General features: G+C 40.5%; 1 protein-coding gene and 5 non-coding genes across 6 annotated transcripts; 5 read left to right on the top strand and 1 right to left on the bottom strand.

Annotated features, from left to right (window-relative positions):
• Positions 1–93: 93 nt before the first annotated feature.
• On the bottom strand, positions 94–6152 carry LOC101486458 (visual system homeobox 2). Its single transcript, XM_004541848.3, has 5 exons — positions 5647–6152; positions 5051–5138; positions 4328–4451; positions 2144–2324; positions 94–1481 (listed from the first exon to the last, which is right to left on the bottom strand). Exons 1-5 carry the CDS (start codon positions 6077–6079, stop codon positions 1153–1155), a joined length of 1155 nt encoding a protein of 384 aa, XP_004541905.1. The 5' UTR covers positions 6080–6152; the 3' UTR covers positions 94–1152.
• Positions 6153–18535: 12383 nt separating this feature from the next.
• On the top strand, positions 18536–18607 carry trnaq-cug (transfer RNA glutamine (anticodon CUG)). The gene has a single exon. It is a non-coding gene; the product is annotated as a tRNA-Gln (tRNA).
• A 425-nt stretch (positions 18608–19032) lies between these two features.
• On the top strand, positions 19033–19115 carry trnal-cag (transfer RNA leucine (anticodon CAG)). Its single transcript has one exon. It is a non-coding gene; the product is annotated as a tRNA-Leu (tRNA).
• A 1655-nt stretch (positions 19116–20770) lies between these two features.
• trnaq-cug (transfer RNA glutamine (anticodon CUG)) lies at positions 20771–20842 on the top strand. Its single transcript has one exon. It is a non-coding gene; the product is annotated as a tRNA-Gln (tRNA).
• A 2057-nt stretch (positions 20843–22899) lies between these two features.
• trnaq-cug (transfer RNA glutamine (anticodon CUG)) lies at positions 22900–22971 on the top strand. The gene has a single exon. It is a non-coding gene; the product is annotated as a tRNA-Gln (tRNA).
• Positions 22972–23396: 425 nt separating this feature from the next.
• On the top strand, positions 23397–23479 carry trnal-cag (transfer RNA leucine (anticodon CAG)). The gene has a single exon. It is a non-coding gene; the product is annotated as a tRNA-Leu (tRNA).
• Positions 23480–23737: the final 258 nt, after the last annotated feature.

Here is a 23737-nt window from a genome sequence, read left to right as displayed (position 1 = left end):
AGGTTTTATTTTGATTGCATTATAAAATCTCCACAGTGAAACGTACCTTTCTCAAACTCTGCACACGAAGCAACAAAAAGCACATTATTTAAATACCAATAAGATTTAATTGCTACAATTACATTTATACAGAAACAAACACACACTTGGTGTTAACTATACATAACGCCATATTACCTATGGGGCATGTTCAAAATTTACACCACTTATTTAAGAGCTGAGGAAACCTTTTTACAGGATTTGGTATCGACTGTTTTTAGTGATACCTGTGTCAGTTACCGAGCCGAGATGTGGGGTCACAGAAAAGTCAGAGGTCAAAGTTATATAAAGTCTCTTGAATCCAGGCTCTGCTTACATGAAAAGCTGCCAAGCTGTATGACAGAAGAATGACACACTACATTTAAAAAAAGCAACACAAAGTTTTTTTTATATGGTAATGTGCTGCCAGAGCAAGTTCAGCGTGCCGTAGGATTGATTGAGCTCCACTGCACTGATCAAAGAGCATTCTTCAAAAATATATTCCCTCATTTGGTTTAGACAAAACGAAACCTGCCACTGCTTTACGGCTATACACAATTCACATGATCTTACTTTTGAATAATTAATCACGATCCCTCGTGTCCTGTGTGGACAGAGGCGGTGTCATCCAGTAGGACAGAAACGTTTCATCGTAGCATGAAAGCGATTGCTCAGATCAACTTTGCATCGATTTCCAACAAGGTTTCCATCCAAAGGGGTCAAGTGAATCCAAACCATGTCACAACAGCACAATAACAACATCAAAGCCACTCGATCCTCTAACTGTAGATGTGGGGAAGTCAGGTTTTTCCTTTTAATTTGCCACCTGGCATTATGAACTCAAAAGAAAACATTTCTGTGCTCCTCCCTTCCCTTCCTCATCAGCTGCAGGAGAAGACATGCACAAATGTGTTGTGCATTTTTGGTTAGCTGTACAAACATTACAACATTTGAGTTATTGAAGCTCAATCAGTCAGCAGAGCTAAAGACTTGACTTCAGACATAAACCTAAGGGAACGTATGATAACACAAAGTGACTCCGCGTGCATCAAGATTCAGTTTAACCAACACAATAAGACTGCCGCCTCTGAACATTAGAACTGCCACTCTGCAGAGCGCATCCCGTAGCCTCTTTCAGTTTCTCCTCACTTTCGCCGTTTCCTTCTCCGTCAACTCCTCCTCAGCCTCCTCTTTACGAGGTACGTGAATGTTTGTTCTGTCAGAAACTGTCCCGAGCATCTTAGCGCTGTGCTCCAGCGCCTTCGCTCGCAGCGCAGCAATACTGTTCTCCCTCAGTTCCTCTTTAGAAATCGGTGAACCGGTGTCTTTATTCTGCTTCGGCTTATCCTCCTCTATCACTTTATCCACCAATTTCTCTTGTGCCGGTGAAGCTGGTGGCGGTGTCAGGCTCTGGGCTTTTCCTGGAGACGTGTGGATATTTTCAAGAGACTTCTTGTGCATACCTGGACAGGAAAACAGTATTTTTTTAAAGAAGAGAACGGAGAAGTCACAGATGAAAGAGCTTTCCTGTTGTGATTATTTCTGTGAGTTTAACGAACGTACTGAGATGTTTGACAGTGAAGTAAAAAAAAAGGAGCGTTAAGGAATGATCCATACATAGGGGATAGATTGGCAAATAGAACCTATTATTCAATTAGAGTTACGTAACTGATTTAAACTAATCAATTGACATGAGGTGAGAGAGGAGATCTGGTCTAATCTGCCCTGATGAAGTAGGATTATCACTGTATTGACTTCTACCTTTTTAATGAGATGCTGAGGCTTTTATTGGCTCCTGATTTCAGGCAAGCTAACCCCCGTCCTCGTAGGACACAACTCAATCTCAAACACAGTCCACAAATATATAGGGTTTTTTTTTCTTTTTGCATCAAGAGACTTTTTTTGGACAGATAACTTAAAGGCGGATTCAACCAAAATAAAAGAAGATTGTTTTAATTGTTTAGCATTTGATTTATCAGTCAAAGAAAGGAGAGTGTTAGCAGATTTCTGCAAAATGTGCTTCTGATGTGTATTTTTTTAAATGCATATCAAATGATGGAGGATGATTCATAATTAATAAGAGTTGTGAGGGAGGCGATTGACATGTAGTACCCATGGGACTCACCCAGTAACCACGGCGCGTAAGAGTCTGTGCTGCCCTCCTTGGCTGACTTGAGGATGGACTCGGGCAGCGGGATGGAATGGCGGACCATGGCTCCATACAGGCCGTACTCTGCCATCACACTGCTGCGCCCCCAGCACTTCTCCCTTTTTCTCCATTTGGCCCGACGGTTTTGAAACCACACCTGGACAGATAATTTTAAGTGGTGAGAATGTTTTATGTAATCCCTGAGATTTTTTTTAAATGTAAAATTACAAAAAATTCTGTTAGCTTATCACACAGACTTTTCTCTATTTATTCAATGGAAATGTTTGATGGATTTTTATTCTGGTTTTTAATAATAATGGATTGGATTTATATAGCACTTTTCAAGGCACCCAAAGCCCTTTACAGTGCCACTATTCATTCACTATCACATTCACACACTGGTGGAGGCAAGCTACAGTTGTAGCCACAGCTGCCCTGTAAGAAATTTCACGCTCATGTGTCCTGACGAACAAGGACCTAAAGTGACTCTGGCTGAACAGCTGGAATATGTGTGTCTATGTTAGCTCTTGAAACCAGTTTTCTTAGCTAGCCTCTGCTAAACTAATCAGGAGATTGACTAGTGACTGTCAGATATAACAACTGTGCACATCATACATTTCTAGACTAGACGTTAAAATACAGGGCCTTTCTGTCATTTCATGGTTTATCTATTACTTATTTACGTTGTTATAGTATGAATGGTCTCAGAGGAGGTCTTTTTCAGTAGGAAAAGCTGTAAAACGTATGAAAATAGAGTTAAAAGTCTAAAGTTTATGTCCTTCACATATTTCTTTGGCGGGCTGATTCTAGCCCCTGGCCCTTATGTTTGGCACCCCTGTTATAAAGGCTGTTTATGCATGTGGGAGCAGAACATGTGATATCAGAAGTGGAAAATATTGTCTAGCATGCAATTAACATGTGTGTGATATGGAAACACATTTGGAGACATTCTGCAGAAATGACAAATATTGTTGCACAATGGAAAATTCTGAAGCTCTGAAAAAAATTTAAAGAGTCATTTTCCTTTAATTTCAACGTTTTGCAGCTTTTTGAACTCCTTATAATACAATTCACGTCAGAGTGCAGTAATATTTTATTTGTTGCACTGGGATATGACTGGTAGATTGGAATGAGGCTTAAAAAACATCTTCTTAAAAATGTTTTCTTTTGCACATGCACGTGTTGCACAGTATGAGTCTGAACACACAAACTGGACTTTAATTTTCAGTACAAATGTGTTGAGCCCGTGCATGCTTATCCTGTGTGTGTGTGTGTTTCTATTTCAGGTGCCTAAATTGATTTCCACCAGGCCAGACCGTGTAATCATCTCAGCCTGCTTGTGAATATGGATGAGGAAAACAGGGGGGGAAAATGAGCATCCTAAAATGGCCGTGGATGCAGGATGAGATTGTAAGAAATGGTGTGTGGAGTGCGTGTGCCAGTGTGTGTGTGGACATGAGCATGCGTGTGTGTGTGCGTGCATGCGTTTTGCAGACCTGGAATTAAAAACGATGAAAGCTGGGTCTGGAAAGCTATTCAGGTAGATGTGACGATAACCTCCATCTCATAAAAAGATGGGCCCCAGATGAGCAATCATGCTTTTTGACAGCAGCAGTGTGAGTGTGCATGACAGCGTGTGTGTCTTTGCTTCCTGCGAGGTGACCCGAGGGGGGCAAAGAGGCTGATTGAAAAATAAGTTAATTTCCAGGCCTGGTCGATGGGAGACAGGCGCTCAAATATCACGGGAAATTAAAATGCTCGTAGCAGCCGGGCACTGGCCCCTGCTCAGCCGCTGACCTCTGCTAATTAATTTCTATGTAGTTATCATTTCATTTCAGGGCTGCGGCCTGCCTCTCCCAGGAAGAGACGTGATAAGTTCTCCTCTATTAACTAATTACAGTGTGAAGGTGAAGTGCCTGCTAATGTGAAGACCTTGTGAAGATGATGATGGAGCAGGTGACTGCTGGCTCTATCTGTCTGCTATAGTGACAGAAGATGTCACCTCTGAGGTAGTGTTCATATTGCACCAAATAGCTGAATCACCTGCCCACATTTTGATGTCAAAGACATCAAAATGTTAGCTGATGAAAACATCTTCATGTGGAAAATATAAGATATCAGATTGTGGATTTCTGCTTTCATGCAGAGACATGATCCCACCTGTATTCTGTCTTCTGGTAGCTCAGTCTTCATGGAGAGCATTTCTCTGGCATAGACGTCTGGATAGTGAGCCTCATTAAAAGCTTTCTCCAGCTCCTCCAGCTGATAGGATGTGAAAATTGTTCTGCAGGAAAAATAAAAGACCAAAAACGATTGGATGCCTTTTTAGTCTTTTTAAAATCAATCATGCTTTCAGTCTGATTAGTTATCAGTGATGATGGCTTTTCTTGTGCCTGTTCATTCATTTCACCTGGTTTTTATTTTTCAGGAAATATCTTTTTATGAAAAAATATCATAATAAAGTATTTTATTATTTTTAGTTGATATCAGCTTAGTTACATTTTTAATGTAGGCACCACTTAAAGCAGAAAACGGTGACTTCAGATTTAATCACCTATAAATATGAATATATCTTGTGTCTTGTGAATAAATACAAATACAGAAAAAAACAAAACGAAAAATAAAAATATATATCCTTCATATTTTTATAAAGAAAAAAGCAACAAGAACACGTTAAAAAGAAAAGTCAAAAAGAAAATCCAGAAGGAAATCAGAAAAATCTCCTTATTCTTACGCCAAATACGGCATTAAATAAAACACCGTAAGCTCACGTGAGCTTCACCGATCATATATGACAGTCACTGTGTCTTGAAGGCCAAACCGACAAATAACGACCTAATATTTCTTTCGGGTTTTTTTTTTGTTTGTTTGTTTTGTTTTTACCTGTGTCGTCTTTTCTTTCGTTTCTTGCTCTGACCCATAGAGGATTTGGAGAATTTCTGATCGCCGGAGGAGCTTATATCATCAGAATCTGTGGATGATTTTAAAGGTTAAAGGTTAAAAAATATTATTACTGATAACAATACTACTACTACTGCTACTACTACTAATAATAATTAGAATAACAAACTGGAGCCGATTATTTATTTAAATTATCATATTCATCTTCTTTGATGACAAATGATAAATAAATATAAAAACAACACAGATATTATAATGGAAAATTGAAAATGTGTCACATCACACCTGGAATAAAAAAAAAAAAAAACCACAGCCATGTTAAAAAAAAAACTATTTTATGAATAATTTAATAAATATAAATACAAAGGCCTTTTCCGTTCGACCCTAACTTGCGCATTTTCAACACAACTTCTCGTTTCTTCTTTTTCTCATTTGCTTTTAGTGAGACATTTTTTCCCTGTTGCCTCACGTTGGTTCGGGGATTTGACATGACATTTTAATCTTCACATAAACTTAAATATTACAAACACTCCGACTGACTGAAACTATCCTCGTGCTTCAGCGACATGAAGTCTCACCGGAGCTGGTGGAGTGCTGCGCGTCCATTTCAGAGTCCACGCGCGTTGTCCTGTGCAGCGGCTGCAGGTGCACATTTTGCGCCTCTGACAGCACCTCCAGAAAAGCAGGCTGGCTGTAAAACGAGTGTATGCTCTCTGGTCGCAATAAGCTTACGCCGACCCCGAGGCCTCCATGTCCCAGGGCTGACCTGGCGGCCAGAATGTGCGCCCTGTGCGGCAGAGCTTCCAGCGGTCGCCTCGGTGCCGCCGGCGGCTCTATGTTTAGGCCGAGCAGCTCCTGGATCCCAAAGCCGGTGCGCCGCTGCGCAGTGGGGGCCATCTTCCAGGTTGCAGGCGGCTGTTGGTGGGCTCCCCCGTGGCTCACGCAAGTCTGTGAAGCTGATTTCTGTTTATTCTCTGAGTCTGAATGCACTGCTCCCTCCTCCCCCGTCATGATCCCACTTTTTGTTCCGCTCCCTCCAAAAAAAAGAAAAGAAAGAAAAAAAGCTAGAGTCCCCGGTGCAGTCCGCAATGTGACTCTCTCTCTTTATCTCCACTGCTCTTTTTATTCAACAGGCGGCAGCCAATCACAAGAGAGGAGAGACTGCATACTAAGTTTGTGGTTGCTCCGGAGCTTTATTATCGCACATACGGAATATATTTTCATGGATTTTCTGTAAAACAGCTACTAGCCTGGTGATGATCAATCACTATTACAGTTTAAGGAGCTGCTTTATAGACCCTCATCGGAAAAACTTTGGGTTTGAAATGACAGCGTATACTCTTTTCCCCTGTCTTACATCGAGAATAAGGCTTACTTTCACTGCAGCTCTTGGCATTTCTATGTGTGATCATCTGATCCGACTCATTGAGTTTAAACAGCCGGATTAACCCATCAAGTCCAGGAAATCAGCATCAAACGATGTCAGTATTGAAAATTACTGGCAAAATAACTAAATAACAAACAAAGAAAACAAGAATATATATGAATATAATTTAATGTAACTTAAACCTGGATAAAATTGTGCTTCTACCCTCTTTAATAAGCCCGATATTTGTGTTTGTTTTCTTAGAACAATAAGGGTATTATGAAGGCCCTAAAAGCTGTATTAATCGATAAACACTACATTTCACAAAGGAGGCCATAATTAGTTAATTCGTCCGTTAAAGACGCGAAATAATCATGCTATGAAATAGTTGTTCTGACGTGCAAATTCATCTTAATAACAGCCATGCTTTCTCATGAATTATGCCAATAATAAATAGAGGGACCAATTCTCTTTGATATAAAGAACAAAAGGAAGGAAAAAAGGAAATCTTTCATAGGTCAAATTTAAGGAAGGGCTCATACACTCACATCTGGTCAACACCTCCTATCAATTAATCAATTAATTCATCTCCTTCTCTGATTGATCCGTTAGCAGCTCCAAGCGTCCCACATAACTCACACGGTGATTTGCATATTCTAATTAGGGTTGCGCACTAAACGTTTTGTCTTTGGTAGCGGTCTGCGCATCTGTTGATAGGTTATTAAGCCTCCCCTCCCCTCCCCTTTTTTTCTTCTGTGGAGAGCCACATGATAAAGAATACACTGTCCCAGTTCGGGGTATTTAGGACACACCCGGATGGCAATTATAAACGAGACAAACAGCGGACCAAACGGCAGCGCACAATACAGCAACAGATTGTTTCCCAACAACACCCACCCAAGTGTCTTTTTTTTTTTTAGCTTGAGGTCTGATATCACAAACCCGCGGCTGAAAGGTTGCGCAGTGTTTCAGTGGGTTAATCCGATTTCAAAAGTGAGAGCAAACGGAAGAGGTCTTCAGGATGTCAGGGGAAATCTTCTGCAGCTTCCCTTCATTTGTCATAGAATAAACCTCAGATCAAATCCAAAGCCAGTGAGTTGTGAAATGGAATGAAAATAGTCCCGTTTCCCCCTCTTTTCCCTCCTCGAACCTAATCTGCTCTAATCAGCTATTAATCAATTATTGCCGGGTTTCAATCGTTCGGAGATAATTTGAGGCACACTTTCGGACATCTGGGCGGACAATTACGCAGAGGAGAGTTTATGGAGATGAGTGGACGCGTTGCGGAGATGCGGTATTGTCAATGGGACATGTGGTGATGAATAAATAAATAAATAGGTGGTTCCTGTGGGACTGTTTGGCACCAGAGCGTCAGGCAGTCAACCCCAGGTTTGCTGTCGGTTATTGTTGGTTGGTTGGTAATGGGTAATGTGATCTCGAGATGTGGCATCAACCCGATCAAGCCGATTATTGGCTCACTGTCGTCGCCCAGAGCGTCAGGTTTTAACGCTGCGCGTCACCCTGCAACCTAAGAGAAAAGCCTGATAATATCAGGACTCTGCACTACATCACATTTTTATTTAGTTTGAGGCACAATGTTTAAAATTTTTAAAATGACCCAAATATCTTAAAAAAGTTGGGAGAGAAGAGAACAGTGAAAATGAGATTACCTTCAGGGACTTCAGGGACAATTTATTAGAGTGAATAAAGAGATCAATGCCATACCAAATAGCCATGGTAATAAGGTTTCTCTCTCTCTCTTTCACACACACACACACACACACACACACACACACACACACACACACACACACACACACACACACACACACACACAGCAGATAGACAGACATTTGTTGTATCATTACAGTACATCTCTAATTGATTCAAAAAGAGAAATAAGACACATGGAAAAAAAACTTAAAAGTAGTTTGGAATAAACCTGCAAGCAGATTAAGTGTTATGACGAAATTATTATTATTTTTTGACGTTGTTTGGTCCAAAAACATAAAAAATTATTATTATTATTATTATTTTGTCTTCTTCTCTGATATTAATTTGTTCTGTTATTTTAAATAATTTTAGTTGTGTTACAATAATATCAAATTTTTTAAAAGAATTAAAAAAAAAAGATGTTTCCCACCTTATGTGCCACAATCTGGGTTAAAATACTGGCATTCTCACCAATTTAATTACAAAATGTGAAACAAACTGCATGGCAGGCCTAATCTTACTGTCATTAACAAGGTTGATAAGCCAATTAAAAAAAGAACATTCCTAAATAATGAGTCAAAATCTTTATACCTCTATGTAAATGTTCACAAACATGCAAAAAACACTCACTAACGCATGGAAGCTGTTTTCCAGCACTGATAAATGGATAAATTGTTATTTTTTCATATTAACATGTAGCACACAGACTGCTATTTAGCTGACACTCGCTGAAAAAGGAGAGAATAAATGAGGCATTTTGAGTGATAGATTTTATAGTTGTTATCATCCAGACAGCATGCTGAAAAGAAAAGAAAAGAAAAAAGAAAAGAAAGAGAAGGTAGAAGATGAGAGAAACTTTAGTTGAGTATAGGGAGACACTGACACAGACAAATGTCTGCTTTCTAGCAACAGAGTGGCATATACTACTGTTCTAATAATTTAATGCTATGCAAATGTTTTATTACATTATGTTCTCAAATTATAGTACTGAAATGTTTTTTTTTACTCTTTGTAGTTTAATATCCCATTTTATTTGAACCCTTCGTATCTCAAAAAATGTGCAACAACTGATGTTTGATAAAACTTTAGGGCCAGAATAAATACATTTTATTATATCAATACAACACAAAATTATCAAAAAGAAACTGCATGAACATAGTTTAATGTTACACAAAGGGTTTTCCTCAGTGTCCCAATTGACTAACTAAAAAGTGTCCCAGATTACTTGACAGTTTAGTTGACTGCACACTGTTACTTGTAATCCCTTCAAATGTAGTTTGTTTTCTATTTCTGTATCTCCGATCCCTGAAAGGACTAAAGCAATAATATGCTGTAATTCTACTGAGATAATTTTGCAGACACTAATTAAATCTGTGAAAATATCCATGTACAATGACAAGTAATGATTTGGTTATAAATAAAAGTCAGGACTGAATGTTGTTGGGTGACATGCAAAAATTTACTGTAATTTATATATATAAATATCAGGCATGGTTTGTTTTGTCATGTTAGAGTTTCATCTGCCCCTGTCTGATCTTTGTCTATGTTTGAGACTCCCGAAATGGCTCTACTAATCTAGCTAATTGCCATTTCCCAGAGCTTGGCATTTAAGAAGAGGAGCTGGGTCACCAAACAGCCGTTGATCAAAACATCCCATTAGAGCAAAGAAGACAAAAAATCTCTCACAGTCCTAACAATGTGGCACCAGTGCATCAACAGTTTGCTCTGTGGGCACAAAGCATTAATTAGGGCAATAACTTCATGCCATTGCCATTCTATAGTCTCCATTTCTGAATGAGTGCATCTATTTACGCTCTGAAGTTTGTCGGGGACTTGCCGAGTGTGCCGCATTCCCCTGTTGCATGTGCAGATGTGTTATTGGCGTAATGAGGAAAACACTATGAGAAACGTGGGAGAGACACCCCCCCCCCCCCCCCCCCCCCCCCCCCCCCAACGCCAAAAGTTTCTTGACAAAATAACATTACACATTGTGGCTGCTCCTAACAAGAATTGACATAATTACTTGGGCCCATTTCTTGTCTAATTAGCACATGTCCACAGTAGACAGGGACTAGCAGTTAGGCAGGTGAAGGGAACTAGACAGGCATGGCAGCAGCAGCAGCAGCACAAAAAGGGGCCCATTTAGTGTAATTAGGTGAGACAATGCCCCTGACTGTTTTCAGCTATGGCAGTGGCTCAAAACTGGGGGCAAACCGGCAAGCGGACGCCCCGTGAGCTGCATCGCCCCAAGACCCTAATAAGCCCCTAATTGTCTTTTTGTGATTCACATGGGCAGCACCAGCAGACATGAAGACAGCCTATTCCTGGTTTCCTGTGGAGAGTGTGGTGCCTGGCCCAAGGAGAGCCTGCAAACGTCTCTCAGGGAACTCCAGACAGACATTCATTTCATTTTAGCAGTAACATAGATGCTGAAAATAATGAAAATCCCAAATAGAGTTACATTTTTACCATTCTGATAAATATCAAGGATTATTTTAAATCTTGTGAGTAAAGTGCAAGAAATTCAACACTTGCAGACATTTAAAAAATTGAAACATAGAAAAGAACAAATAAAACTCTTGCCAGTACAGCCCATGACAAATAGTATAGTATTCCAATATGTTTCAAGTTAGAGTCTTATTATGAAGTATCCAAATTTCTGCTGATCTCGTCTGTAATTGGAGTTAAAAGAGCTGTAAAGGTTGCTGATGGGAGGATCCACTCTTCTAATATTTATCTTCTGTTTTTACATGACCACACAGTGTAAATACAGTATCAAACATTACAGTCAAGCTCCTCTAGTACCAGTGACAGCACTTTATAGCAGAAAAACCTAATGATAGCTAATTGTAAAAAGATAGTATGCTTTCTGCCATTGTTAAGATTTTGCATATCAGGATGTATAAAATCTCACCTGGTCTTTACCCGGCCTTGTAATGATTTAAATACACCTCATCATTATTTATTTAACAAAAGCAGTGTGTGAAATTCTATAGAACCACATTTAGCAGTAATAACATGAGTGTTTGTTTTCTCTGTGACTTTATCAGTCTGTCATATCATTGTGGAGAAATTATGGACCACTCTTCTTTACATGTCCATCAGTGGTCTTTTATCCATTGTTGTATAAGAATTGTAAACTTTACATTTTAAATCTAATGTAGATTTTGGTAAAACATTTTTTTCTGTTTCCAGAGCTCAGTTTGTTATGTTGGTGGGCAGAAGGTGTCATTTTTACATTTCTGATGGTACTTGCTTGTAAATCTTTCCTGTTTGTTGATTATACAGCATTTTACACCAATTCTAGGTCCTATTCGCTCTCTTTTTTTCTAGCAATCAATGAAGCCTTGGCTCATAAGCAGCTGGGCTCTACAGGCTGCATTTCAACACTGTAGGATGAGCCTGTTTAAACACTCACAGCCTCACAGACTGGTCCATATGTTTGAGGCCTCTTCTAATGGCAGCTGGTTCTCAGAAGATTCAATATTCCATAATATGTTCTCCCTATGATCATCCGCAGTCAAGGCCCAGCTCAGAGGGACATCAGCTTGATGTGCCCTCACTCCTTTAATTAGCTGTCAATTAGTGCAAATGAATCAACTGTTCGCCTAATTAAGCAATGCCACCAGGCAGCTCCCGTATACAGGCCATTGTGTGAGCAGCATGAGAAATCCACAGCTAGCAAACTCATTTTGGATCACGAGTGCAACTTAACGATCGCACTGACAAACCGCGTTCATCGAGCTGGGAGTGTGAGCGGTGTTTGTCTGGTCAGGGTAAAGGTCAGTGTGTTAGTGTGATCAGGCAAATCTTACCCGTATACCTTTTTGTCTTTAATGTCAGTTTATATGTGCCAAACACATATATGCAAAATGATCCGATTTCCTTATTTGCAGCACACTGACAGATTCACAAACATAAATACTATAAAACACTATCTCATGAGCACTCAGCTATTTAAACACAAACTATATTGCCAAGTTCACAAAACATGTAAGTCAGTATTCGCACTGATGTTGGCAATAAGATACCTTTTCTTCATATCAAGTGTAGATGTTTTTAGTCTTTCTAACAATTAAATCAATAAAATAGTCACACTTTTGGGACATCTTCTCCACCGTCTCCTTTTAGCCTCCTGATTCGCATGAATGACCATTAATTAACATAGTTGCTATTTCAAAGCCACTAGAATATTATTTTATTATGCAGACCACATATTTCCTTTACAGCTGGAGTGGAAATGTAATTTCCTCAAACATCTGTTCACCCATTTATTTTTACATTTATTTATTTTATTACTGTGACATGCCTCTTCTTATGAACGTTTCCCATAATTAAATAAAAATACTGGCAACACCATTAACCGAATCCAAGTTCAGACATTGTGTGCTTACAAGTGAGTTCAGAGGTCACTGAATTAAATAAGCTATAAGGCTGCAGAGCCATAGGTGCGCTTGCATCATTATCATTTATTTTGGCACTTTGTAATACAGCTGCCAACTTGTGGTTTGATTTCTCTCCATTTACCATTAAATTAATTTGAATTCAGGATGCGCAGAAGACAAATCATACTTTAAGATCCTTTCATTTAATGAGGACCTTTGAGGCACTTTGGAGGAAAGAACAAACAATAATTCCCTTTCTTACATCATAAATATTTAGCATTTTAAGTGCTACAAGCTATATCATAGAGTATCTTTCATTCATTATGTCATTATCCGTTACTTATCCAGGTGAAAAGACTGATTGAGATTTAAATCTCATTTCCAAGAGAGAGCCGGCCAACCTAACATACCCTCTTGCATAATGATTATAGGAGGAGATATCTTCCCAAGGTGTGAGCTGTAGCATGTTTAGACTTGAAGTGTTCCTTTTTTCCATTTAAAAGATCACAAGGTCACAAGCATTACCTGTATTAAATACACTAAATCAAACACAGTGATAAATACTTAAATGTCATCTACACGTGTGTATATAAGTGCAGAGCATTTATGCATCCCCTTAAGGTTATAAAACACCCCAGAAATCACCTTAGTGTTAAAACAAGACACATGTATTAACTTGAGAGCATTACAGAGAATCTATGCACATGTTATTAGTCTTACATCTTCATTTTGTCTGCACGTGTATGCCGATAATCGCATTTAATGGATGCACGCTGTTTAGAGGCTTGTGAACAGTCCAGCTATGTTTCCTCTCTCCCTTCTTCCACCAGCCTCTCTGGACCATTACAGGCTGTAATTGTTATTTAATGGATTAAACATTCATCCTCTCTGCGCAAAGTCCGCAGAGAGCATCACCATGTTCACACAGCTAAACATGCCTCATCAGACACACACACACGCACACACACGCACACGCACACACACACACACACACACCACCACCACCACCACAGCAACACTCATTTGACAGCAGTGTTTGTGCTTAAAATTCAATTACCCACTTATTGATAGCTCTCTGGGGTGCAAAGGAAGTGGACAACATGGTGCTGGTGGAAGTGTGGATGATTTCCCAGGAGGCCTCAAGCTCCTCTGCACATCTCCAGCTGGATCTATTTCATGGCTTTACTCATCAGCGGCAGAAGCAGATGGAGCATAAGCAGCAGTCATACACCTGCACACACCAGCGCACGCAGACACAGAGACTGGGGCTGTAACACTCACACACACATACATACACACACACACAGTGGAAACACAAGTCATTTATTACAGTCCATTCTAACAGTGAAAACATGATAAGACATTTGCTGAATTTTCAGGAGAGAACAAAACAAAACAAATTCTTCATAAAGATTAATTAAGTATATAAACAGTCATTTCATGTCTTTGACACCATATAAATCCACACAATTTTAATCTGGATTAAATTAGTGTTAGTTTATGTGTTAGTTCATTTAGTTTATCCTCGTCCTGTGTAAAAGAAATAATTTATTTCCCTAAATTTATGATTTTGCATGAGGACACTCATCCATTCCTTTTTGCTTCTGGTCTTGCACACTGATTGTCTTTCTTTTTTTTCTGCTGGCAATATTCTTGTAATTCTTTTTAACATAGTCTTTGTGACAGCATACAGGTAAAACACAAATATTTTTCAGCATTACTAGTAGCTCCCATCAACTGTGTCTGAAGCCATGCCAGTATTTGACATGCTGATTTTATTTTTTCCACCTCTGCTTTTCCAACTGGGACAAATTAAAAAAGCGTTGTTTTTACAGTACTATTCCAAATTCTTGAATCCCTCCTCATGTCCAAAATTGAAAAGTTGCCTTTTGCCCTGTTCTCTGTCAAGATGATCCACACTGCTCCAATGGCGTTGAGGCTGAGAGACTGTGGAGCCAAATCCATGAGTAAAGTGCTCAGTTGTGTGTTTTTTCTATCCAGGTATGCTTTTACTACAATCAATGTGTGTTTGGGATCATTGCCATCCTGAAAAATGACATGGAAATCAGACACTTTCCAGATGGCATTACGTGGTCAATCAAACTCTGACAGTACTTTTCTGCATTTATAATTCCATCAGTTGTGGAGATCCCCAACACCAGTGGCTCAAACTGTCACTTTGCATGGTATTTACAGAAATACACAGGCAGTGTGTAGTCTAACAGCACAAAACCTAAAATAAGGATAAATAACAATCAAACAGTTATTTAACAGACCTGACGCCACTCATTTTCAGTTCAGTTCTTGTATAATTTAGCATACCTCATCCTTTCACCCTTATTTCCTTTCCTTAAGAATGGCTTCTTGACAGCCACCCTTCCACTGAGGCCATTGCTGATGAGACTTCAGTGAACAGTAGATGATCAACTGAAGGTCCAGATGTGGTTCTCAAGTCTTGTGTCAGGTTAGGTGGATTTTGTGTGTGCAGAACACTGGTTCTTCTCTTGAGTTATGGACCTTTTTTTGTACCTTAATGATTCATAGATGAGAGCTAACAAATAAAAAAAAACATATATCTGACATGCATTGAAAATAAGTAAAAAAGCAGCCAATGGCCAAACAAAGACCTTCACAAGTCCTGTAGAACTACTACTCAAAACAACTTTTTAAAAAAATACGAGAAAATCCGGCTCCTTGGAAGAAAAATTCAAATAAAGGCACTTTACTGTGTGTCTAACACATCAGCCCTCAGTGCCACAGGTAGTGCACCACAGGTTAGCCACGCGTCTCAGAGTCCCCAGAGGCCAGAGGGGGCCCCACACAGACGCTCTTGTTGCTGCTGGCCTCATTCCCCGCTAATTACAGCACTCATCTCTGCTCTCCCATGAGACGCCACAACACTGATGACAACACAGGGAAGGTTCTGCATCACCAGCAGCTGAGGCTGCCGACTGCACATCAATACCCAAGGGGGCAAAAGGAGTAACGATGGTGTGATTGCATGTTGGGGGGTTTGTGGTTAGAGTTATGCAGGGCCAGTTTTGCTGCTACTATCAGTCTGGCACATCCTAAACTGATTTATTAACTGCAACTTTATTGTGTTAATCTGTTGCAATTCAGCTCTGATTTAGAAAAACACATGAAACCTAAAACTACAAACTTACAACATGTGGTGTTCCGTCAGAGACACTACACCACATGATCTAGCATGAGTACAAGTCTGAGTAGAAAACAAAGATGAATCTTGTTGTCCTTTGGTGCCACCTTGTCAGACTACAGCTTGCACGTCCCTGAAGATGACTCTTGATCGATGAGCTCCAAAGATACTGTACCTCTCAGTGTGATTGTTCATTAGCAGGACACAGGGATCTAATGGCCAGCACACTTCTGGCAGTCATAAATCTTCAGACTCCACCCAGGTTTGCTCCCCTGTCTCATCAAGGCCCGTGAAGAATGGAGTCAGTGTGATAAAAAGGAGTGTGGGATTTATATTTTCCCTCTACCGCCTCCTCCACGCACCGAGATGAGCTAACAGGCACAGAGAAATGACAAGTGGGGCTTGACAAGACACCCCCGTGAATGTGATGATGCCGCTAGATGTGTTTTAGATGCTGATGAGCCTGCTGGACAAAAAGAGCATTTTAATGTCTCTTTTCTGTTTATTATACATTATACTTAAGAGTGTTTTGAACCCAAGCAGAACAGCTGAGATGAAAGTGGGGTTTACAGGGCCCTAAAACCAAAGCAACTAAATGGGGTTTGACCGTCAAAGTGACACATTTGTTTTTCTTACTGTGACTTGCCAAACGTCTTACAAGAAAACACTTATGTGTGGTAGACAGAAATACATTCCGAGTGGCTGGTTTGTAGTGGAATGAGAGCAGGTGTATTGACAGGTGAAAGTCAAGTGAATGGAAAACTGGGTACTGCCGAACAGGTGAGGAAATACGGGGCTTGAAATTGTTTAAACTTAGAAAGATTTCCTTGTAGTCTTTCTAATGTGTGGCCTTAATGTGACCTTGACTGTGCCTCTGAAAGCATGTTGCCTCATTTATTACATCCTTGTCCTAGTATGCTGTGTATACAGTGATTGCTCTGAAATACAGCTTCACATTTGTGAGTACAAGAGGTTCTGGTGTTCCTTGGCCTTTTCCTTTATCATAACATTTATCATTAACTAATCAGTGAATGCATATTTTGGAAAAGTTGCTCCAAAGCTGCAAAAATGAGGAAAATGAGATCAGATATGCTCATTGGTTAACATCTTTCCTAAAATGCACTTTCCTAATTAGTCTTAAAATACTTTTTGACAGTTGGATGATGTCATAGTCTGACCAATTTGTGTGGGGCGGTGGAGAGTGAATACATTGCTGCTGCGTCCAATTCACTCTGACCTTTTTTTATTCTGCAGTTCCATGTCATGAAATTTAGGTCAGAGAACAATGCACGCTCTCTGTTAGAACTAGTGGGGTGCCAAAACCCTAGCTACTCCCCTCTGACCCTCATCCCAAGCTTTCACATTCATCCACTTTCCACACAACGTTTCACTTCACAGACTGGAAGATGTATAAAAAAAAACAAAGGTATTTTTATCTGGAAAGATGTTCTATCTAGATCTATCTATCTATCTATCTATCTATCTATCTATCTACCTGTCTACCTATCTATCTATTTATTTATCTCATCAAATACTGTGTTACAGATTGGCTGATGATGGGCACAGCTCCACAAATGTAACAATTTGTGATTATTATCTAACAGTATTACAAACACTTGTCAATCACTATGTGGTATTAAAGAGCTGTCTGAAATTCAGTTGTACACCACACAAAGTTACAGAGTGGGGTGTCTGAGTGCTGATGTCACCTCAGACATAGTTAAAATCCTTGTTAACGTAGCTGCTTCTCGCCGGGTGCGGTGGCGCGTGCCTGTAATCCAAGCTACCGGAAGGCTGAGGTTGGAGGATCGTTTAAGGTCAGGAGCTCTGAGCTGCAGCAGGCTGTGTCGATTGGGTATCCACACTAAGTTCGGCATCGATATGGTGATCCTGGGGGAGCCCGGGACCACCAGGTCGTCTAAAGAGGGGTGCACCGGCCCAGGTCGGAGACGGAGCAGGTCAAAGCCCCCGTGCTGCTCAGTAGTGGGATGGCGCCTGTGAATAGATGCTGTAGCGCAGCCTGAGCAATACAGCGAGACCCAATCTTTATACACACCATTATACCTGTCTCTACCTCACACAGCAGCCGCGTCAGCCCTTATTTATATTTTTAATTGACGTCAAAAACACTCACAAACCTGCTGCTCTGCTTGTCCTGCACCACCTCCACCTGCAACTAAATCTTCCACCCTAAACACTCCTGCCGCCCAGCAGGTGAAGACAAACTAAATCAATCAATCAATCAATCAATCAATCAATCTCTCTATCTCTCTATCTAATAACTTATTGCATTACAACTTGGCTAATGATGGGCAGGAAGTTTATGTGATGATGTCACACTCACAAACCTGCTGCTCTGCTTGTCCTACACCACCTCCACCTGCAGGACAGCTGCAAATACATCCTCCATCCTAAACACTTCTGATGCCCAGCAGGTGGAGACAAACTCAAACTAGGAAATTCATTCAGGTAACCTTTGGGTTTAATATTTGCATCTTATGATCACAGCTTTGACTGTCATGTAAAAAGGGGTTTTTTTGTTTTAGAAGTGAACTGTGCACAACTTCAGTACAGGCATGAGTCAGGATTTCAGGGTAAAGTAAATGTTTTCTTTACATCATTTCTTTGAGTGTATGGTGAAAGATTGCCAGGGAAGGGACTGTGTTGCATTTTACTGGGATAATTTCTCTATTTTTTTAAATAGATTTTTCATCTTATAATCAACAGTATATAAAACTATATATATATATATATATATATATATATATATATACATATATATTACATATTGGCTGAATACTTTTTGGCAGGTTGCCATGATCAGGCAGTTCACACACTCTCACAGGGGTTCCATGGTGTAATGGTTAGCACTCTGGACTCTGAATCCAGCGATCCGAGTTCAAATCTCGGTGGGACCTGAGTTTTTTTATCCGCTGATTGGGATGTGAAACATTTGAGCGTCTTCTCTGGGACACCAAAACTGTGCTATAATTGTGTTTCCAGTGAGAGGTGTATAAAATCAAGCAGCAAACCTTGACCTCTCCCTTTACAAACACTTGTCAATCACTATGTGGTATTAAAGAGCTGTCTGAAATTCAGTTGTACACCACACAAAGTTACAGAGTGGGGTGTCTGAGTGCTGAGGTGCGCTTGTGCGTAAAAGTCACAGACACTCCCCTGACTCACTAACTGCACAGCTGACTTCAAAGTCAGCACAGAAAGTGGGCGCCACGAGTATGTGTTTCCATGGCTGAACAGCTGCTATATGTGTTATGTGGAGTATAACGTTTGTGTCGTCCCAACTATCTAAAGTTGTAACCTCCACGAAAGTCCCATGTAGTACGTCAGGATGGCCGAGCGGTCTAAGGCGCTGCGTTCAGGTCGCAGTCTCCTCTGGAGGCGTGGGTTCGAATCCCACTTCTGACATTCAAGCTTTGCTCTTCTTCATATTGTCACAACATACACTTGAAATTTGGTTGAACCACGAGGTTTCTCACAACTTGCTTATCACAGTTGTGCACCGTTCATCCCTGAACTGTAGTGGATTTTATAATGATGTACACTGTAAAAACATTCTACATAATTCTAATAAAATTCACTACAGGAAGCTGATTACTGGTGCATCTTTGAATGTGCTCACATTGACACTGATGTGCTAAAAACCTGATTTTGTGAAGTCAAAACTTTCAGCAAGTTGAAACAATCTTTCTTATTGACTCCAATTAGCCTAAAATAAGGACTGGTCCCATCCCATGTCATGGCATGAAAATATGACAGGCTGTCATCAATTCAATCAGATACTTGCGAAAATGGTAAACACTGAGTAAAAATCCTTCAACATTTTTATTGTATTTCTGACAGTGTACACACAAAACAATAATATACAAACACACACGTACACATACGCTGTCCTTCGGCTTATTAAAAAGGCTGTCATGTTTTTGCTTGGTCAAAAAAAAAAAACCCAACAAAAAACAACAACCTGTTATTACTGTGCTGACTTCCTCATTTTGAAATGATTAGGTTTTTTACTTTTACAGCATTTCATCTTGGCTGATGATGGCCACTAACCTGATGAGCTCACATGAATGAAAGTAAAACTTCCTGTGAACGTAGCTGCTTCTCGCTGGGTGCGGTGGCGCGTGCCTGTCATCCAAGTTACTGGGAGGCTGAGGTTGGAGGATCGTTTGAGCACAGGAGCTCTGAGCTGCAGCAGGCTGTGTCGATCGGGTGTCCGCGCTAAGTTCGGCATCGATATGGTGATCCTGGGGGAGCCCGGGACCACCAGGTCGTCTAAAGAGGGGTGCACCGGCCCAGGTCGGAGACGGAGCAGGTCAAAGCCCCCGTGCTGCTCAGTAGTGGGATCGCGCCTGTGAATAGATGCTGTAGCGCAGACTGAGCAATACAGCGAGACCCAATCTTTATATACACCCTTATACCTGTCTCTACCTCACACAGCAACCTCATCAGTCCTTCTTTGTCTTTTTAATTGACGTTAAACACACTCACAAACCTGCTGTTCTGCTTGTCCTACACCACCTCCACCTGCAGGACAGCTGCAAATACATCCTCCATCCTAAACACTTCTGATGCCCAGCAGGTGGAGACAAACTCAAACTAGGAAATTCATTCAGGTAACCTTTGGGTTTAATATTTGCATCTTATGATCACAGCTTTGACTGTCATGTAAAAAGGGGTTTTTTTGTTTTAGAAGTGAACTGTGCACAACTTCAGTACAGGCATGAGTCAGGATTTCAGGGTAAAGTAAATGTTTTCTTTACATCATTTCTTTGAGTGTATGGTGAAAGATTGCCAGGGAAGGGACTGTGTTGCATTTTACTGGGATAATTTCTCTATTTTTTTAAATAGATTTTTCATCTTATAATCAACAGTATATAAAACTATATATATATATATATATATATATATATATATATATATATATATATATACATATATACATATACATATATATATATATATATATATACATATATATATATATATACATATATATTACATATTGGCTGAATACTTTTTGGCAGGTTGCCATGATCAGGCAGTTCACACACTCTCACAGGGGTTCCATGGTGTAATGGTTAGCACTCTGGACTCTGAATCCAGCGATCCGAGTTCAAATCTCGGTGGGACCTGAGTTTTTTTATCCGCTGATTGGGATGTGAAACATTTGAGCGTCTTCTCTGGGACACCAAAACTGTGCTATAATTGTGTTTCCAGTGAGAGGTGTATAAAATCAAGCAGCAAACCTTGACCTCTCCCTTTACAAACACTTGTCAATCACTATGTGGTATTAAAGAGCTGTCTGAAATTCAGTTGTACACCACACAAAGTTACAGAGTGGGGTGTCTGAGTGCTGAGGTGCGCTTGTGCGTAAAAGTCACAGACACTCCCCTGACTCACTAACTGCACAGCTGACTTCAAAGTCAGCACAGAAAGTGGGCGCCACGAGTATGTGTTTCCATGGCTGAACAGCTGCTATATGTGTTATGTGGAGTATAACGTTTGTGTCGTCCCAACTATCTAAAGTTGTAACCTCCACGAAAGTCCCATGTAGTACGTCAGGATGGCCGAGCGGTCTAAGGCCGCAGTCTCCTCTGGAGGCGTGGGTTCGAATCCCACTTCTGACATTCAAGCTTTGCTCTTCTTCATATTGTCACAACATACACTTGAAATTTGGTTGAACCACGAGGTTTCTCACAACTTGCTTATCACAGTTGTGCACCGTTCATCCCTGAACTGTAGTGGATTTTATAATGATGTACACTGTAAAAACATTCTACATAATTCTAATAAAATTCACTACAGGAAGCTGATTACTGGTGCATCTTTGAATGTGCTCACATTGACACTGATGTGCTAAAAACCTGATTTTGTGAAGTCAAAACTTTCAGCAAGTTGAAACAATCTTTCTTATTGACTCCAATTAGCCTAAAATAAGGACTGGTCCCATCCCATGTCATGGCATGAAAATATGACAGGCTGTCATCAATTCAATCAGATACTTGCGAAAATGGTAAACACTGAGTAAAAATCCTTCAACATTTTTATTGTATTTCTGACAGTGTACACACAAAACAATAATATACAAACACACACGTACACATACGCTGTCCTTCGGCTTATTAAAAAGGCTGTCATGTTTTTGCTTGGTCAAAAAAAAAAACCCAACAAAAAACAACAACCTGTTATTACTGTGCTGACTTCCTCATTTTGAAATGATTAGGTTTTTTACTTTTACAGCATTTCATCTTGGCTGATGATGGCCACTAACCTGATGAGCTCACATGAATGAAAGTAAAACTTCCTGTGAACGTAGCTGCTTCTCGCCGGGTGCGGTGGCGCGTGCCTGTCATCCAAGTTACTGGGAGGCTGAGGTTGGAGGATCGTTTGAGCACAGGAGCTCTGAGCTGCAGCAGGCTGTGTCGATCGGGTGTCCGCGCTAAGTTCGGCATCGATATGGTGATCCTGGGGGAGCCCGGGACCACCAGGTCGTCTAAAGAGGGGTGCACCGGCCCAGGTCGGAGACGGAGCAGGTCAAAGCCCCCGTGCTGCTCAGTAGTGGGATCGCGCCTGTGAATAGATGCTGTAGCGCAGACTGAGCAATACAGCGAGACCCAATCTTTATATACACCCTTATACCTGTCTCTACCTCACACAGCAACCTCATCAGTCCTTCTTTGTCTTTTTAATTGACGTTAAACACACTCACAAACCTGCTGCTCTGCTTGTCCTACACCACCTCCACCTGCAGGACAGCTGCAAATACATCCTCCATCCTAAACACTTCTGATGCCCAGCAGGTGGAGACAAACTCAAACTAGGAAATTCATTCAGGTAACCTTTGGGTTTAATATTTGCATCTTATGATCACAGCTTTGACTGTCATGTAAAAAAGGGTTTTTTTGTTTTAGAAGTGAACTGTGCACAACTTCAGTACAGGCATGAGTCAGGATTTCAGGGTAAAGTAAATGTTTTCTTTACATCATTTCTTTGAGTGTATGGTGAAAGATTGCCAGGGAAGGGACTGTGTTGCATTTTACTGGGATAATTTCTCTATTTTTTTAAATAGATTTTTCATCTTATAATCAACAGTATATAAAACTATATATATATATACATATATATTACATATTGGCTGAATACTTTTTGGCAGGTTGCCATGATCAGGCAGTTCACACACTCTCACAGGGGTTCCATGGTGTAATGGTTAGCACTCTGGACTCTGAATCCAGCGATCCGAGTTCAAATCTCGGTGGGACCTGAGTTTTTTTATCCGCTGATTGGGATGTGAAACATTTGAGCGTCTTCTCTGGGACACCAAAACTGTGCTATAATTGTGTTTCCAGTGAGAGGTGTATAAAATCAAGCAGCAAACCTTGACCTCTCCCTTTACAAACACTTGTCAATCACTATGTGGTATTAAAGAGCTGTCTGAAATTCAGTTGTACACCACACAAAGTTACAGAGTGGGGTGTCTGAGTGCTGAGGTGCGCTTGTGCGTAAAAGTCACAGACACTCCCCTGACTCACTAACTGCACAGCTGACTTCAAAGTCAGCACAGAAAGTGGGCGCCACGAGTATGTGTTTCCATGGCTGAACAGCTGCTATATGTGTTATGTGGAGTATAACGTTTGTGTCGTCCCAACTATCTAAAGTTGTAACCTCCACGAAAGTCCCATGTAGTACGTCAGGATGGCCGAGCGGTCTAAGGCGCTGAGTTCAGGTCGCAGTCTCCTCTGGAGGCGTGGGTTCGAATCCCACTTCTGACATTCAAGCTTTGCTCTTCTTCATATTGTCACAACATACACTTGAAATTTGGTTGAACCACGAGGTTTCTCACAACTTGCTTATCACAGTTGTGCACCGTTCATCCCTGAACTGTAGTGGATTTTATAATGATGTACACTGTAAAAACATTCTACATAATTCTAATAAAATTCACTACAGGAAGCTGATTACTGGTGCATCTTTGAATGTGCTCACATTGACACTGATGTGCTAAAAACCTGATTTTGTGAAGTCAAAAC

This window comes from Maylandia zebra, linkage group LG15 (assembly GCF_041146795.1).
Source record: "Maylandia zebra isolate NMK-2024a linkage group LG15, Mzebra_GT3a, whole genome shotgun sequence".
In the NCBI taxonomy this organism is placed as follows: Eukaryota; Metazoa; Chordata; class Actinopteri; order Cichliformes; family Cichlidae; genus Maylandia; species Maylandia zebra.
The sequence above is the reverse complement of the archived record's forward strand: the minus strand, read 5'-3'. Positions and strand labels throughout refer to the sequence as shown.

Bases quoted from the DNA above. Each gene is read 5' to 3' on its own strand.
- LOC101486458 (XM_004541848.3), bottom strand. From the start codon at position 6,079: ATGACGGGGGAGGAGGGAGCAGTGCATTCAGACTCAGAGAATAAACAG. The intron at 5,139-5,646 runs GTGAGACTTCAT...AATCATCCACAG, and splicing joins GCAGCACTCCACCAGCTCCG to ATTCTGATGATATAAGCTCC. The intron at 2,325-4,327 runs GTGGGATCATGT...TTATCTGTCCAG, and splicing joins TACCAGAAGACAGAATACAG to GTGTGGTTTCAAAACCGTCG.